At 37.5% G+C, this 18,936-nt stretch overlaps 2 protein-coding genes across 2 annotated transcripts; one reads left to right on the top strand and one right to left on the bottom strand.

Moving 5' to 3' along the window:
• The first annotated feature begins 11,130 nt into the window (after positions 1–11,130).
• On the top strand, positions 11,131–12,066 carry LOC121501480 (olfactory receptor 5I1-like). Its single transcript, XM_041773530.1, has one exon. The coding sequence runs from the start codon at positions 11,134–11,136 to the stop codon at positions 12,064–12,066; it is 933 nt and encodes a 310-aa protein (XP_041629464.1). The 5' UTR covers positions 11,131–11,133.
• A 1,209-nt stretch (positions 12,067–13,275) lies between these two features.
• LOC121472209 (olfactory receptor 5W2-like) lies at positions 13,276–17,968 on the bottom strand. The gene is made up of 2 exons (XM_041723376.1): positions 17,060–17,968; positions 13,276–13,293 (listed from the first exon to the last, which is right to left on the bottom strand). Exons 1-2 carry the CDS (start codon positions 17,966–17,968, stop codon positions 13,276–13,278), a joined length of 927 nt encoding a protein of 308 aa, XP_041579310.1.
• Between the last annotated feature and the right edge of the window lie 968 nt (positions 17,969–18,936).

Here is an 18,936-nt window from a genome sequence, read left to right as displayed (position 1 = left end):
CATACCCACCTTTTATTTTCTTTATTTTTTAAAAGATTTTATTTATTTATTCATGAAAGACAGAGAGAGAGGCAGAGACACAGGCAGAGGGAGAAGCATGCTTCCTGAAAGAGTCCAATATGGGACTTGATCCGGGATCCTGGGATCATGCCCTGGGCCAAAGACAGATGCTCAACTGCTGAGCCACCCAGCCATCTTTTATTTTTTTTTCTTTTTTTTTAATAAATTAATTTTTATTGGTGTTCAATTTACCAACATACAGAATAACACCCAGTGCTCATCCCATCAAGTGTCCCCCTCAGTGCCTGTCACCCATTCCCCCCCACCCCCCACCCTCCTCCCCTTCCACCACCCCTAGTTTGTTTCCCAGAGTTAGGAGTCTTTATGTTCTGTCTCCCTTCTTGATATTTCCCACACGTTTCTTCTCCCTTCCTTTATATTCCCTTTCACTATTATTTATATTCCCCAAATGAATGAGAACATACACTGTTTGTCCTTCTCCGATTGACTTACTGCACTCAGCATAATACCCTCCAGTTCCATCCACGTCGAAGCAAATGGTGGGTATTTGTCGTTTCTAATGGCTGAGTAATATTCCATTGTATACATAAACCACATTTTCTTTATCCATTCATCTCTTGATGGACACCGAGGCTCCTTCCACAGTTTGGCTATTGTCATACCCGCCTTTTAAAGGCTGAAGTATGATTTGTTATTCCTGCATCCCTGCAATGTTAATATTTCATTTGTTTTCTCACTTTCTTAGGATTTCAATCTATATTAATTATTGTTTATATTTTTATTGGGATTACTTATTTTAAGTAACATATGTACATAACATATGTAACATATGTTGGTTTAGTGAAGTAAGATGGGCCCTAGACTTGGGATTAAACAGATGGGTTCAGATTCAGATCCTCAAGAGTGATTTGAGTAAGATAGTTAAACTTGCTTAACTTTGAGTCTTTCAAATATAAACATGATAAGCTGCAAGCCTCAGAGTTATCTCTGAACTTAAATGTAGTGACAAAAATAACTGCAAAAACCTGGCTCACAAAATGCACTGTTTCTAATGCTTCTTTTTTAAACTGTTATTTAAATTCAATTAATTAGCATAATATATTATTGGCTTCAGAGGTAGAGGTCAGTGATTTCCTAAAAAAAAAATTTTTTGAGGGCTAGTTATTTAGAAGTATTCTAGTATACCTGCAAAGACATCTACTTGTTTTTTCGTTTAATAAATTAATAAATAATAACTAATAGAATGGAGTTATGTTGTGCATACGATGAAAATATGGCTCTGTATTGCTTTTCAAATGTTGTAAATGGAGTGAGATTTCCCACTCCCACATCACTCATGAGACCTTGGATTTTAAATGAAGGTGAGAGAAACATCTTTCACCTTTGGTCTTCCAACTAGAATAGAGTTCCTCCACCTTGGCACTCTTGGCCTTTTGCTCTAGATAATCCTGTTCTATGTGTGCATTATGGGATGGCTAGCAGCATCTCTGGCCTCTACCCATTAGATGCCTTTACCACCCATCCCCACATTTGTGATAGGCAGAGTGTCTCCCAACATTGCCAAATATCCCTTAGAGAGCAGAATCACCTGAGTTGGAGTCATTGGACACTAGCAGGCATCCATATACAAGAATTCTAATCTCCTCAGAGGAAAGCTCAATATTGAGTTTCCCAGTGTTTGAAAAGCCTTTTCAGCATCCAGGAGCTGACAGTTTAGCCACTTAGTAACTTGATCTCTCTTCAGAATCTGCAATATCCCCTTCAGAGACCTTGGGTTTTAAGACCTCAGGGATACAGGGTAGCTCACTTGAGCCTGGGTAACTACTTGTCTCCATATCCTAAGAAACAGACATAATCTTCATACCCAAACACTGATTTGTTTTATTAACAAAAGGGAAGTCTGATTTACATTCAGCTTCACAAAAAATTTTAAATATCAAGTTTCTTTCTCCCTCCCAAAGTGACTCCATAGGTAACATCCCCAGTTATCTGGAGATAATCAAGGTACATTGAGTGCTTCACAAACATACATGAAAAGCAACCACATAAAATTTATTTTATATTTCTATAAATGGTTTTATTTCATTCATACAATCTGATCACTCCCTCACTTGTAAACTATGGGAGTTGATATGTAATTCTTATTCTCTTACTAATTGACTCTAAGTTTTCTGGTAGGGATTCAGCCTCTCCTATTTTTGGTAGTTCTCTCTACTTGCACTGTTGATTTGCAACCCTTTTAGGAGCTTCTCGTGTGTAATTTAAAACTGGCCCTTTTTTTATTTTTTTTATTATTTTGTATTTTTTATTAGTGCTCAATTTGCCGACATATAGAATAACACCCAGTGCTCATCCCGTAAAGTGCCCCCCTCAATGCCCGTCACCCAGTCACCCCCCCACCCACCTCCCTTTCTACCACCCCTTGTTAGTTTCCCAGAGTTAGGAGTCTCTCATGTTCTGTCTCCCTTTCTGATATTTCCCATCCATTTCTTCTCCCTTCCCCTCTATTCCCTTTCACTATCATTTATATTCCCCAAATGAATGAGACCATATAATGTTTGTCCTTCTCTGATTGACTTATTTCACTTAGCATAATACCCTCCAGTTCCATCCACATCGAAGCAAATGAGATTTCTGTTCATGTCTTTTGCCCATTTCATGATTGGGTTGTTCGTTTCTTGGGTGTTGAGTTTAATAAGTTCTTTATAGATCTTGGATACTAGCCCTTTATCTGACACGTCATTTGCAAATATCTTTTCCCATTCTGTAGGTTGTCTTTCAGTTTCCTTGACTGTTTCTTTTACTGTACAAAAGCTTCTTATCTTGATGAAGACCCAATGGTTCATTTTTGCTTTTGTTTCTCTTGCCTTCATGGATGTATCTTGCAAGAATTTACTGTGGCCAAGTTCAAAAAGGGTGTTGCCTGTGTTCTCCTCTAGGATTTTGAAGAATAGAGAATCCAGAAGTGGACCCTCAACTTTATGGTCAACTAATATTCGACAAAGGAGGAAAGACTATCCACTGGAAAAAAGACGGTCTCTTCAATAAATGGTGCTGGGAAAATTGGACAGCCACATGCAGAAGAATAAAACTAGACCATTCTCTTACACCATACACAAAGATAAACTCAAAATGGATGAAAGATCTTAATGTGAGACAAGATTCCATCAAAATCCTGGCCCCTTTATTTGGAGGGCAGGGAGAGACTGCAAGAAAGAAGCAGGCCACTCTGGGTTGATAGGTACCAGTTTTAATAAACAAAGGGAATTTATATATGAGGCTTGCCTTGGACAACAACAAGACAAATGGATCCCTACACTGACTCATCAAATCCTAAAAGTTTGTAAAAAGACCCTGTGTTCAGTCAACACCATGCAGGTATCTCTCTTTTTTTTTAATTTTAGTTTTTTATTGGAGTTCAATTTGCCAAGATATAGCATAATACCCAGTGCTCATCCCATCAAGTGCCCCACTCAGTGCCTGTCACCCAGTCACCCCCACCCCCTGCCCACCTCCCCTTCCACCACCCCTTGTTCATTTCCCAGAGTTAGGAGTCTCTCATGTTCTGTCTCCCTCTCTGATATTTCCACTCATTTTTTTCTCCTTTCCCCTTTATTCCCTTTCACTATTTTTTATATTCCCCAAATGAATGAGACCATATAATGTTTGGCCTTCTCCAATTGACTTATTTCACTCAGCATAATACCCTCCAGTTCCATCCACGTTGAAGCAAATGGTGGGTATTTGTTGTTTCTAATGGCTGAGTAATATTCCATTGTATATACAGACCGCATCTTCTTTATTCATTCATCTTTCTATAGACACCGAGGCTCCTTCCACAGTTTGGCTATTGTGGACATCCATGCAGGTATTCTTAACGCCATATCACTATCTCAAGCCTAAGTTCTTAGAGCGGCCTCTGGGAGGGGCAAAGGCAGGGAGAACCTACATTTCAAAGACAAGGGGGAAAGTGAGGACCCTCTGAATGCCTGAGTCAGGTTCATGGGTCATTCCGTAGTCATGTCTTTTGATGATGTTCCCCAGCATACAACCAAAGGGATTTGACACAGTGTTCACAGCCAGTCAGCAAGAGACACAGTGATTGGTTTCTGAGTAGTTAATGAACTAGTGACTTAACTGTGAGATTCTGCTGCAATTATTGGTAAAGAAGTTTCTTTTTATTGATATTAATCCCCTGGCCATATAAAAACTCAAATCTGTTTGTTATTCTCTTTGCCAAGATAGATAGGTGATAGATAGATGACTAATAGATGATAGATAGATGATAGATAGATAGATAGATAGATAGATAGATAATAGATAGATCTATACAACCCCTCCCCACACAAAAACACAAACGCACATCTAGTCTTATTTCCCTTCATGAGGCAACACATTGTCTCTAAATCTCATTTTCATGTCTACAATCATGCCACACACTTTCCAATCCTTGTGCAATTGCTTATGTTGTTTCTTTACCATCTCTCATTCACTAGTCTGTAGTTGGCAAAATTCTTAAATGTGCAGTGTAAGTTATCCTCTTTTCTGTTTTGCTACCTGGCATATACTTTCATAGAGTAGATGTAATTTTTAAAGTTTATTTATTTAAGGAATCTCCACTGCCACAGTGTGGATCGAACTCATGACCCTGAGATCAAGAGTTGCATGCTCATCAACTGAGCCAGCCACATGCTCCAAATAGATGTATTTATTAAAAAAAATTCTCTGATCTATTCTGGCCTTGGATGGCTAGAATTATACTAGTAAATAACACATATCAAAGTCATTAACTTCACTCATAATTGGTTTTCCACTGATACTTGAATTTCAAGGTCTCCTATTTTCAACAGCCAGGTAGATATATTTTTGCTTCTTTCTAATTTATTCTCCTATCCTATCACCTAGGATAATACTCTGATAATTGTTTGATAAATTTCTCTGAGTTGGTTAAATCAAAATATTTTTCTTTTCTTTTTTTTTAAGATTTTTATTTATTTATTCATGAGAGAAACAGAGAGAAGCAGATTCATAGGCAGAGGGAGGAGAAGCAGCCTCCATGCAGGGAGCCTGATGGGGGACTCGATCCTGGAACTGCGGGATCATGCCCTGAGTCAAAGGCAGACACTCAATCGCTGAGCCACCCAGGCATCCCTAGTTAAATCAAATTAGACAGCAAATAACATAATCTAATTTTATACATAATAATCTGCCATTTCAAAACCAAAAATATATTTTTCTTTGATACATCCTCAACATGTAGAAAAATAAATTTCATCATTTCATTTTGTGTTGATTAACCAATTCCTCAGTAGAACTGTTTGTCACATATCTTTCCCACTGGGATTTGCATATCAGAGTGTATGTTCCTGGGATCCTAAGTGAGATCTGAAAGCTAACCTCAAAAGACTGGATGCAAAATATAAAACGTCTTGTGTTAGCCTAGGAAAGCAGTACCTTCCTAAAGGAGGCACAGATTTCTTCTATGAACACAAAAGGTCCTGCCTAAATGGATTATGGAGAATGTTGCAATGGGTCAATTTTTTAACTCTCTAGCCATCAAATCTAATTTTTCCAATGAAAAATGAACTGACACTGACAACAGGATAGCAAGCAGGAACATGAAAGAGAGATCTGGTACGTACTCTTCACATAATCCTGGGATATCAGAGTTGGACAGGTTTTTAAAGAGTTCATCTCATAGTCATTTGTTTTACACCCAGGAAACTGATGTTTTGAGAATACACATGCCTAGAATAACACAGGTCTTAATCCTAAAGAGATTTCCAACAAAAACAGCACTACCAACAACAACAAAGTACATTTAATGGATGGTTTTCTTCAGACAATCTTCAGCATCATTGGACTCTAATTAGAAATCTAACTATAAACAAAGTGTTCATTGCCTATTCTTTTTTTAAGTTGAACAGACTGAGATATAAATTAAGGCTAACTCAACTTGTATACCATATTACTAATTCTATCATGTGGTAATGTGTTGATACAAACAAGTATCAATACATAGGTAATAGGACTGGGGTAGGGTTAGGAGAGTGGCTTTGAGGAAACAAAAAAAAATGGTTTACTAGCATAGAGTCTAGGGCTCAATACAAAAAACTGACTGCAGGAAGAGGTAATTTTGCTGAACTCTTTTGGAATTCATTTTTGTTCTCACCTGCCAAGTGCATAGAACAGATTTGGCTCCTCTTCAGACTCTTCTTAATTTTTTATCTTATATTCCTTTCCCCTACTATTGTCCCAATGACATTCATATTTCATTCTTTTTAAATTTTGAAAGTCTTTTTCAGTCTTAAAGCATATAACATCCTTGAAGATTATTACAAGTAAATAATCTCTATATAAATGGGTTTCTTCAGTACCTTTACTTCTATGGTTAGAAATAAGGCATTTGGTAAAAAATAGCTTCAGCAGTGACTGTTCTCCATGGCTCAGACCCCAAGCTTATTTAAGCATTGTCCCTAAAGGTAAGCCCCTTTCTTTCATGTCTACTTTTTAATAGTCATTTTTCATGATTCCCAAAAGAGTGAATAGCCTGGCAAAGAAGCATTTTCATCCACCTTGCCTTTCTAGACACTGGCTATATTTTTTTTCTTTTCATAATAGTGGCATTGTTCCACTTTTAGGTCAACTGACAATCTTGCCTTTCATATTCGTCGATAGGAGCAGATGGGCTGTCACTCAATGACAGTCCATATTTTCTAAGGAGGATGCCATATGTATTTCAGGAAAGAAGAACTCCAAAGAGCTCCAAGATGCTTCTTTCTCCAGTTAACACTTTTTTTTTAAAGCAAAGTGTTTGGAGTGAGATGGAATATAGGAGATAAAAATGGGAATATATGTGAAAACTAAGTATTTTTAAAAGCTAAGCTTGTAGGGGACAGGAAATAATTTGAGGGTTTAAGAACAGCAAAATAAAACAAAATCTATTTTATACAGGTAAAAGCTCTTCCAGTGGTTTATGGATACATTTTGGATCATGTTTGGAAGTAGGAAGGGAATTAATTAGAGGGAATTGGGACAATTAAGAGGTTCAATTGAGGAAAACAAGGGATGACATTAAATAATGGAATGTCAGTGATGATAAGGAAACATCGGATATTTGCCATGTTTTGCAGATTGAATCAATTGTTCTTGTTCAGTTTTTAGTTAGAGAATGTTTCTTATTTGGACTATCAGTGGAGGTGGGAGAGATATATACCAAGATAGAGATAGAATAGGCATAAATTGTAGGAAGTGATGGTAATTACATTTTTGTTTTAAGCATGCTGAAATGCACATGTGCCTGCTTGATAGCTCTCTTTGAGTTGGACCCATGTTTTGGAATGGGTACATGAAAATTATCACTATATATTTGGCATTGTAAGAAAAGGCACAGAATTATGCAGGGAGAGTATATAATAGTGAGGAGAGAAGTAGGTTGAGAATGAAGCCCTAGGAAAGTGCCACCATGTATGAAGGAGGCTGAGAAAGACTGAAATCAAGAGAGAAATCTAGAAATTGAAAGATGAGGAGATGTTAAGAAGAAAGGAGAGATCAAAGCTATTAATGGAATAGAGAAATAGAGTTTATTACCTACTGAAAATCTGTGGATTTGACAGCTAGGATGTAGTTTGGGATTGAAACAAAAAGGACTTTAAATTGTTGGGATAAAAATCCAATCAGAAAAGACCCCGAAAAAAAAAAGAAGAAAAAAAAAAAAAAAAAGAAAAGACCCCGAATAGCCAGGGGAATTTTAAAAAAGAAAACCATATCTGGGGGCATCACAATGCCAGATTTCAGGTTGTACTACAAAGCTGTGGTCATCAAGACAGTGTGGTACTGGCACAAAAACAGACACATAGATCAATGGAACAGAATAGAGAACCCAGAAGTGGACCCTGAAATGTACGGTCATCTAATATTCGATAAAGGAGGAAAGACTATCCATTGGAAGAAAGACAGTCTCTTCAATACATGGTGCTGGGAAAATTGGACATCCACATGCAGAAGAATGAAACTGGACCACTCTCTTTCACCATACACAAAGATAAACTCAAAATGGATGAAAGATCTAAATGTGAGACAAGATTCCATCAAAATCCTAGAGGAGAACACAGGCAACACCCTTTTTGAGCTCGGCCACAGTAACTTCTTGCAAGATACATCCATGAAGGCAAAAGAAACAAAAGCAAAAATGAACTATTGGGACTTCATCAAGATAAGAAGCTTTTGCACAGCAAAGGATACAGTCAACAAAACTAAAAGACAACCTACAGAATGGGAGAAGATATTTGCAAATGACATATCAGATAAAGGGCTAGTTTCCAAAATCTATAAAGAACTTATTAAACTCAACACCAAAGAAACAAACAATCCAATCATGAAATGGGCAAAAGACATGAAGAGAAATCTCACAGAGGAAGACATGGACATGGCCAACATGCACATGAGAAAATGCTCTGCATCACTTGCCATCAGGGAAATACAAATCAAAACCACAATGAGATCCCACCTCACACCAGTGAGAATGGGGAAAATTAACAAGGCAGGAAACCACAAATGTTGGAGAGGATGCGGAGAAAAGGGAACCCTCTTACACTGTTGGTGGGAATGTGAACTGGTGCAGCCACTCTGGAAAACTGTGTGGAGGTTCCTCAAAGAGTTAAAAATTGACCTGCCCTACGACCCAGCAATTGCACTGTTGGGGATTTACCCCAAAGATTCAGATGCAATGAAACGTCGGGACACCTGCACCCCGATGTTTCTATCAGCAATGGCCACAATAGCCAAACTGTGGAAGGAGCCTCGGTGTCCATCGAAAGATGAATGGATAAAGAAGATGTGGTTTATGTATACAATGGAATATTAGTCAGCAATTAGAAACTACAAATACCCACCATTTGCTTCAACGTGGATGGAACTGGAGGGTATTATGCTGAGTGAAATAAGTCAATCGGAGAGGGACAAACAGTGTATGTTCTCATTCATTTGGGGAATATGAATAATGGTGAAAGGGAATATAAAGGAAGGGAGAAGAAATGTTGGGAAATATCAGGAAGGGAGACAGAACATAAAGACTCCTAACTCGGGGAAACGAACTAGGGGTGGTGGAAGGGGAGGAGGGCGGGAAGGGAGGGGAAGGGAGGGGAAGGGGTGACGGGCACTGAGGTGGACACTTGACGGGATGAGTACTGGGTGTTTTTCTGTATGTTGGTAAATTGAACACCAATAAAAATTAATTAAAAAAAAAATCCAATCCTATCGGTAGGCTGAAGTGAGAAACTGGAAACCAGTGTAAATGTCTGTAAGAAAATATTGAAAAAAGGAAAGAAAATAAATGGAAGTAGATACAGAATATTATATTTAAAGGTGAAATTGACTTCAATGTGATATGCTGCAAGTTTATAAAGGAAAGATTTGTAATAATAAGATAAGTATCTTAATTGATGCAGATAGTCAAAATTGGATGCACAGTTAAAGGGATTAACTTCAGAGTGGCAGAGCACGATATTCGAGAAAAGAAAGGAAGGGCCGGAGGAAGTCACTGATGAACCCAAGAGTTTATATGATGACTTGATAAGAAAGTTGAGCACATACTTCTTCGCTATCAGGTATTTTTCTCTACAAGGTAGAAATCATTTTCTGACAGTGAGAAGGTCATAGAGTGAAACCTAAAGAGAGTGATGCAGGTTTACAATAGTGATTAAAGGAGGAAAAAGGTTGTGTGAGATATGAAATAGTAAAGAACAATTTTATTCAATCATCTATACACATATATATGTCTAAGAATTGTGACTTTTATACAAATATAAATTGGAACTGTGTCAATGATTTTACTTCATTCATTCATTGATTCATTTAACTGTTCCAACTGGTATAAAAGATAATGCAAAGGATTATAGATAAAGAATTCACAAATAAATATACAAATAGATACAAAATTGGCCTTTTACACAGGAGGGAGGGCAACTGATTGTCTGTACGCTGAATAAAATGTGTATGTCTGTAGACAAGTATCATGTGTGTTGCTGTTGGTTGTCTAATAGATTTCTAAACCAGAGCAAGGACAATGAAAGGCAGAAAGGTATAGAGGTAGGTGCATGAGGATTTTTCCATATATTTTACAATTTTTCACTGTGGAGGGCATGGGAACATTCCTGGATAGCATTATCACATTGCCTGGATTGAATTTAACATGTTTGTAGGCATGAGGATGTCTCTAGTTGTATTCCATAGTTTGAATTCCAAAAAAATAAAACAGATGCCTGGATTGACTCAGAATTGCTATGCTGCCAGCTTTAGAACCATGAAGGAACAAGATGGTGAGGAGACTGAATCTGCAGAAAGACATTCCTTTAACACTTACAGTTTGAGGGGGAAGGTACTATCACTCTCATATTTCAGATGATGGACGGAAATTTGATGGTTCATTGACCTGACCGAGGTCTCACAACTTCTGAGTGACAAGAGCTGGGATTCAGTGACTTTTATAAATAATGCATAACCTTTCTTCTTTCTATTTTATCAGTGGATTTCAAATAACTCTAAGGTGTTCCTTAGTTCCTCAGAGGTGAAACCACATTGTAAGGTTAGAATTTCTGCTCCTCTATTTATACAGGGTTTTACCTGGAACAGCAATGCTGTCTGTTGTGAAAACAAAAACAGCACAAATGGGGACAGGGTATATTTTTCCAGTTTGCTATATAACCATGTGGTTAACCACAATTCCTTGATATTGATGGAAGATGAGGGAGTTGAAGAAAGTGGAGTTCAACAACTGATTTGATGACGGTGCTCCTAAATTTGGAAAACAATTGCTTTAAGTAATAGAAGTGATACATTCTCAATTTACTAAAAATGCAAAAATCTGGGGGGTCTGTGTGACTCAGTTGGTTGAGCATCTGCCATCGGCTTGAGTCATGAAAATTTATAATGCATGATACTACATGAGCTATAGATGTGCCTAGATGTTATGAGGATGCCCAAGTGGAGTTAGAATTCCTCCTATTTATTTTGACTGTTTTATTTCTTATTTTTTAGTGAATGCTGAGGTTGTTGTTAATATTGCCATCACTACCGTGCCACCACTTCAGAAGTCCAGGGACACTGCGGAGAATGGAGTTGGAGAACCACACTGTGAAGTCTGAGTTCTTTCTCTTGGGATTTAGTGACCATCCAGAACTTTGGAGGGTGCTTTTTGTTATGTTTCTTTTTATCTACTCTGTTACCCTCATGGGGAACCTTGGGATGATCTTATTAATCACAACTAGTTCCCATTTGCACACCCCGATGTACTTTTTCCTCTGTATATTGTCCTTTGTAGATGTATGTTACTCTTCTGTTATTGCCCCCAAATTACTTGTGGACTTGATTTCTAAAGACAAGACCATTTCTTACAAGGGCTGTGCTGCACAGTTATATTTTTTCTGCTCTTTGGTTGACACAGAATCTTTCCTCTTGGCTGCTATGGCTTATGACCGGTACATAGCAATCTGCAACCCACTGCTTTATACGGTTATTATGTCCAAGAGGGTTTGCTCCCAGTTTGCCATTGGAGCATTTTTGGGAGGTACCATGAGTTCAATTATTCACACTACTAATACCTTCCATTTGTCTTTCTGCTCCAAAGAAATTAATCATTTCTTCTGTGATATCTCCCCACTCTTCTCTCTGTCCTGCACTGATACTTACATGCATGACATCATTCTGGTAGTCTTTGCTGGTTTGGTGGAAGCTATCTGTCTTCTAGCAGTCCTTCTGTCTTATGTCTGTATCATATCAGCTATTCTTAAAACAGGGTCTGCTGAAGGAAGAAAGAAAGGGTTTTCCACTTGTGCCTCCCATCTGACCGTAGTCACGATCTACCATGGTACCCTCATTTTTATTTATTTGCGCCCCAGCACTGGTCATTCGCTGGATATTGACAAAGTGACCTCTGTGTTCTATACATTGATCATACCTATGTTGAACCCCTTAATTTACAGTCTAAGGAACAAAGACGTCAAAAATGCCTTTAGGAAAGTAATAGGCAGAAAATTGCTTTCTTAAGGAAGAATGAAACTGAGCCTGACAATTTTTCAATAATGTCTGTTCTTTGAACTTTGGCTCTGTTGGGAAAGTCAGTTTAATATGAATGTTTCTCAAATTGTAGGTAATGAGGTCTCAACTACAGAATACTGCCCAGGCCTAACATAAGAGCCAGATCCCATCATATCATTGTATTACGTCTCTCTCTATATATATTATTTTAAATCTGACATTTTTAATATATATTCCAGAGTAGATTTAGCTTTTGCATAATGTCCTATAGTCCATAGTCTTATTCCTTTTCTCTCCCATCCTAAACTTTATCATAATTATTCTCAGTATTGAATAAGCCATTAAAATATCACAACTTTCTTTCGCGGAAGAAAATAAATGCAATTAACTAAGACTTTTTCAATTAATTTTTATTTCCATGTAAATATGTGTGCATTGCAGCTAAGCTAATTATACTCTCTCTAAAAATTTTTTTCCTCAAATTTTAACTCCTATATGATTTTTTTCTAATACCCTTTCAATTAGAGATGGTAAGTAACATCCTAAACCTCACTAGAACCTTAAGGGTACTTCTTTTAAAACTCTTAGAATTTTCTGTCTAATCTTGTAGTTTGCGTTTATCCCTCTACTAGACTCATCATTAATTATTGTCCCTTATTTGGTGCCTTACCTCTTTATCACATTTTCTCCAGTGCAGTTACTGAGTAAGTTTTAATGAAATAAATATGAGTATATTTGCTATTTGTTGTTTTTAATTTGGATTATACACCTATAACAGGCAGAGAAACTATTTCTCTTGCAGTTTTTTTTGTTTGTTTGTTTCCTTCTCTGGAGGAGTACTGTATACACATGTGACAATTGCATGATATTGTCAAGTATAGTGACTTATTAAAAAAAAACAATTTGCAAATATCAACAAAATTAAAGTCTATCTCATAAACTATTTCCTCAAAGATAGATTCAGTCTGAAATCTCTTGATAAGCAAACAGCTGAACTTTCTGAAGGAGGCTGTCCTCTGACAACCAAATATGGGATCAGAAGCCAACAAATGGTGGGATCAAAGTTATGTAGGCTGTTGGGACATGACTAATAGACATCATAGCTGAAAGCCTAAAGAAAGTGCTGAACCAAAGGAGAGGTTGAATAATGGGAGAGAAGGTAAATTAGACAAGAAAGTCGTATGACAGTGAAAATGCATGTTGGGGCATAAACCAACATCACAGTTCCATTCTCAGCTCCAGGCTTTAAAAGTAGGTTTTTGTTCATATAACTCAGTGGTGAGGTAAATCTCTGGTCAGTGTGGACTATCAATAGGGAAGAGTGGAATGTCAGTTAGTGCCAATGAAAAGCAAGTGTTTCATCCTAAACACTTAGTAGAAAATGTTCACCACAGTGTATGGGTTCATCACAACATATGGATATTGACTCCTTTGTCGTTAAGTGTATGCTGGTTCATTAACCTCTCCTCTCTCTCCTAACCCTATGGAAAGTAGAGAGAGATGGAAGAAAGAAGCAGACAACTCCAGATCGGTAAGTGGCAGGTGCAATGAACTTATGTATGAGGGCTTATTTTGGGTAGCCAAAAGATGAGTAGATCTCCACTCCTGCCCTCCAGAATCTTAAAAATTTATACAGAGGCCTTAATTGAGCTTAGTCATATAAAGTGTCCAGGTAGTGTCAACAACACATTGATCTCTCAAGGATATGTCCTTGGAACAATTCAAACTGTGGGAATTGTAGGCAGAATGTACATTCCAAGGACAGAGGAGGGGTGAAGATCATTTGATTCCTTGAGTCCAGCTAACAGATCAACCAGCAATCACCTCCTCTCCATGACCCCCTCCAACAACATCCTATTTCAGCTGTGGCTCTTGGGATACAGCTGCACAAATAACATAATAAGTATTCTGGGATTAATTATCTAAACTCATTTTTTGGCAATAAGTCTGAGACAAATAAGTCTGAGACTTAGATCAGAAGTACAGATGCAGGCATCTAGCCTGGACATGGGAATGACATGTCCAGCATGGGTAGTAGTGAATAAATCTTTGCTCAGCTCTAATGAGGAATGAAGGTAGTATCAGGAAAAACAAGTTCCAAAGTATCTGGGCAGGGAGCACCATGATGTATAACTGTAATCTGAATACCTGGGTGAGCAGACTCTCACGTAGATAAAAATGGATCTTGGAGATACTATTTCATGACAGGACACCAAGGATTATACCATGTTTTCTTGCAGCCTGAGGGTTTAGTTCTTGAGAGAGACTTAGTTGGCTCTGAGTGATCTTAGAAACTCCATTATAATCCTCAGATAAATAGATATATACCTGGTTATAAAAATAACTATGTCTATGAGGACCCTTAGTGTTCACAGAACAAGTAATCTACAGTCCCACAGCTAACAAGTAAATGATAGTATATAGATGTGAACCAGGTCTGTCTCTCTCTGAATTCCAGTTCTTATCTTAAAATTTCTCTCATCTTTACCATTCTTTAAAATGAAAATAAAGGGGATACCTGGGTAGCTCAGCAGTTGAGCGTTTACCTTTGGCTCAGGGTGTGACCCCGGAATCTTGGGATCGAATTCCACATTGGGCTTCCTGCATGGAGCCTGCTTCTCCCTCTGCCTATGTCTCTGCCTCTCTCTCTGTCTCTGTCTCTCATGAATAAATAAATAAAATCTTAAAAAAAACAAAATAAAATGAAAATAAAACATAAACAAAAAAAATCCTGGTTTCCTGACCATGTATAAAGCCTATTCATTCATATGGGGAATATAAAAAATAGTGAAAGGGATTATAGGGGAAAGGAGAGAAAATAACTGTGAAAAATTAGACAGGGTAACAAAACATGAGAGACTCCTAACTCTGGGAAACGAACAAGGGGTAGTGGAAGGGGAGGTGGGCAGGAGGATGGGGTGACTGGGTGATGGGCACTGAGGGGGGCACTTGACAGGATGAGCTCTAGGTGTTATGCTATATGTTGGCAAATCAAACTCATATATATATATATATAATATATATATTATATATATATAATTAAGGTTTTTAAAAGAAAATATAAAGAAGAAAAGGGAATATCTTTTATTCTTACATATATATATGAAAGCTGACCAGTGAATCCAATTTTGTATAATATGGATAGGTTTCATCTTTACAGATAGGAATATATTTAATACAATTTCAATAAAGTACATTGTGATGGGAAGGGATTTGAACAGTGATGGAGAGGTCCTGATATATGATATATTCTATGAACAACAAATTATTTAAGATTGTAAATTAAATTACTCAATAGATAATGAAATACTAGTAACTTGCTGAAAATTGCAACTCTTAAATGTGTCATTTAATTCTTATGACATTTTGAAGTACACTTAGCCCATTTTAAACACTAAAGGAACATATAAAAATATGTAAGAAGATTTAAATGGAAAACTTTGTACTGCCATTATTTTCTCCTCATGGGACCAGAAAAAAAATGCTCCTATATTCCCTTCTTGACAATGACCTAAAGTAAAATGAATACTCTTGAGAACCTCTTGTTATGTTTTTCAGAAGTGAATTAATTCTTATTTGATGACAGTGCAAATAACATATGCAATTGAGTTTAATGAAATGATACAAGATTACTTAACATCAGCTACTCAGTAATTAAAATTGTGTTTATTTCATAGATGCACAGGGATCCAATTATTACAAATAGAATTCTATGTAAATATTACTTTGTCTTTATTTCATTAAACATAATATTAATACATTTTCCTTTCCACTTAAATTGTATTAATTAGGAATTTTAGTTTTTTTTATTATTTTGTTAGTATAATGCTGTGAACACATCAAGGGAGACTGAGTCATCTTTCCAGTGGCCTTTGGACAAGGTAAAGACCCTCAACTTTCTTTTGTACAGTTTCTGTACAGTTGTCAACAGCGTCATATCTGCTCCCCAGAGTGAGAGCAAGAAGGGAAATTCACAGGCTAATATGCAAATGAGGTGCAGCATAAATTAAGAGCAATTGTTCCTTCAGATATCTACTGGGCCAGAATGATAAGGAATACATGGTCCAAAAAGATTTTTACTGCAAGTGTTATCTGTCCCTGATAGTTATTTCAGCGTAGGCCAAAATAAAAGATGCGCAGGAATATTTAATCTAAGACAAACGTACTAGAATAATATTTAAAAGTCAAGTTGGTAAAAATAAATAAATAAATAAATAAAAGTCAAGTTTGTGTGTGGGTGTGTTTGTGTGAGTGTATGAGTATGTATTGGTGTGTTTGTGTGTGAGTGTGGGTGTGTGTGAATTTGCAAAGTCTCCTTTGCATCAGTTTTGCAGGGGACACAGATGCATTTATTTAATAAATGTTTTAAATGACATCTGGAGCTGAGCTTTGTAAGTAATAAAGTAGAAATATTGGTGAACAATCCTGGAAAGGGCATTGCATTTATGGAACTTTGAATTAGGGCACGAATTTTGTATTTATTCTTATGTATTTACTTACTACTGATATACATCTAAGTGCTATGATGGAGCGTTTATAGGGTGATACCAGTCCCTAGAAAGGATACAAACAAACTCAGCTTAACTCATTAATACTACCTTCTGGCTGGGCAAGTTTATTGAATCCATGGCTTCAAAGATATCATAACTCTAAGTGCAAAAGTTTAACTGATGTGAGGAGAGTAGTTGCTATTCCCATGTGATCTCACTGAGCCATATCTATGAACAGAGAAGGCAGGTATAAAAAGATCTTTTTTTGCAAATCAGCAACCGAAACTAGTCCTACTCTTTCTTAGTTTAAACAGAAAAATAAGATCAATAATGACTCTCCCCACATTCAGTTTAGGTACAATGATAAATAGTAGGAAACATCTAGAAGCTTGTGTTGATGAGACTACAGGAATTGATGTCAAAGGACCATACTTCAGCTCTAAGAATCTTTAAATAAACACTTTTGGGTTAAAAACACAACTTCACCCAGAACATAATTTAGTGCTGATTGCTTTTTTCAGGGAACCTTTCACATCCTTATTCCTTAAGCTGTAGATGAGTGGGTTTAACATAGGGATGACCACAGTGTAGAAGACAGAAGACATTTTGTCTGTGTCCATAGAATAACTGGAGCTCGGTCGGAAATACATGAACAGAAGTGTGCCGTGAAATATAGCCACTGCGGTCAAGTGGGAGGCACATGTAGAGAAGGCTTTGCGTCTCCCTTCAGCTGAGTTCATTCTAAGGATGGTAGTTAGGATATAGCTGTAGGAGAGGAGAACAGTGATGATGCTGCATCCCACTACACAACCAATGAAAGTGAACATCACTATCTCATTGATGGATGTATCTGAAGAGGAAAGGGCTAGCAAGGGTGGGATGTCACAGAAAAAGTGATTGATGATATTGGAATTGCAGAATGACAATCGAAATGTGCAGCAGGTGTGGATTGCTGAATCCACAAAACCGACGATGTAGGCAAGGGACACAAGCTGGATGCAGATTTGCCTGGACATGGCGATTGTATAAAGAAGTGGATTACAAATGGCTACATACCGGTCATAAGCCATGACAGCCAACATGAGACACTCCACATCTGCAAAGACCCCAAAGAAATACATCTGAATTGCACATAAATCATATGGAATTCTCTTTTGCTCAGACAAGAAGTCAGCCAGCATCTTGGGAGAGACAGTGGAGGAGTAGCAGACGTCACAGAGAGACAGATTGCTCAGGAAATAATACATGGGCGTGTGGAGCCTGGAGTCCAGCTTGATCAGCAGGATCATCCCTAGATTGGCAATCATGGTTGTGCCGTAAACCAGCAGAAAGAGCACAAAGAGCCCCTGCTGCACATCCTTTCTGCCAGAAAGTCCTAGGAGTATGAAATCAGTAATCACAGTGCAGTTCTCAACAGCCATCACTCAGATCTGGGAACCCCTGCTTGTGAAAGAAGGAAATGGAACCAGGATTAACATCATCTTAGTAGTTAAACTGCTGGTCCTTTTTATTTATTTATTTATTTTGTATTTAGGAAAAGAGGCAATGTCAAGACTGTTAAGGTGAAGCAGACTGTCCTGGAAATATATCCAAATCAATACATTGGTATCGTGATAGTGATATTAACATTGCCTACATTTGAACAGCACTGTACAGAATTCATAGCACACTTTCGTTCAAATTAAAGCATACTATTTTCATACCAACATACACTGTATGTATGATAGATTTTGTTACTTCTTTCTTATATAAAGACTTTAATGTCTTCATAGTTTGAAGCGATGGTTCTTACAATTATTTGGCCAGATAACCATGTATTCAACAAGATTTTCTTTTTAGACCTAGTAGAAATATTGATATATTCTGTAATAGAGAAGCATAACTGAGAGGCACAAGTAATGAATATATTCCTTTGTTTTCCCCAAAAAAAATCCAAAATAGAGGGCCATAGGAAAAATTCCTTCATGCAATATACTTCCACTTCCCCACTCACCCCAGGTCCTATCCAGACTCAGTAAACAAGGGTTAGAGATAGTCTGTGATTCAGGACCCACTAAAGCAGGGAGGGTGTGGTTGCTGAAGAACAGGGTGGGAGGGTCTCCATGTTCAATACTCTAGAATGAGAGACCACAAAATGTCAAGGCTAATCATGTTGCTTTCTGACAGTTGCTGTTGCTCAGGGGAGATTATGGAGAACATTTGGGCTCTAATCATAGGGATTCTGGAGAGATTCTGGTAGTGGGTGATGGAGCGTTGAATGAGGGAATGTGGTGTACTGAGTCTCCCTGCCCCAGTTCATTAGAACACTCATAGTCTATTCACCAACTGTTCATATCTGTAAGAGGCATGTTAAAAATACTGATGCCCACAGTCCCACACCCCAGAGAGA

This window comes from Vulpes lagopus, chromosome 11 (genome assembly GCF_018345385.1).
Source record: "Vulpes lagopus strain Blue_001 chromosome 11, ASM1834538v1, whole genome shotgun sequence".
In the NCBI taxonomy this organism is placed as follows: Eukaryota; Metazoa; Chordata; class Mammalia; order Carnivora; family Canidae; genus Vulpes; species Vulpes lagopus.
The sequence above is the reverse complement of the archived record's forward strand: the minus strand, read 5'-3'. Positions and strand labels throughout refer to the sequence as shown.

What these genes read in the sequence shown, in the direction of transcription:
- LOC121501480 (XM_041773530.1), top strand. Translation starts at nt 11,134, where the DNA reads ATGGAGTTGGAGAACCACACTGTGAAGTCTGAGTTCTTTCTCTTGGGA.
- LOC121472209 (XM_041723376.1), bottom strand. Translation starts at nt 17,968, where the DNA reads ATGGCTGTTGAGAACTGCACTGTGATTACTGATTTCATACTCCTAGGA.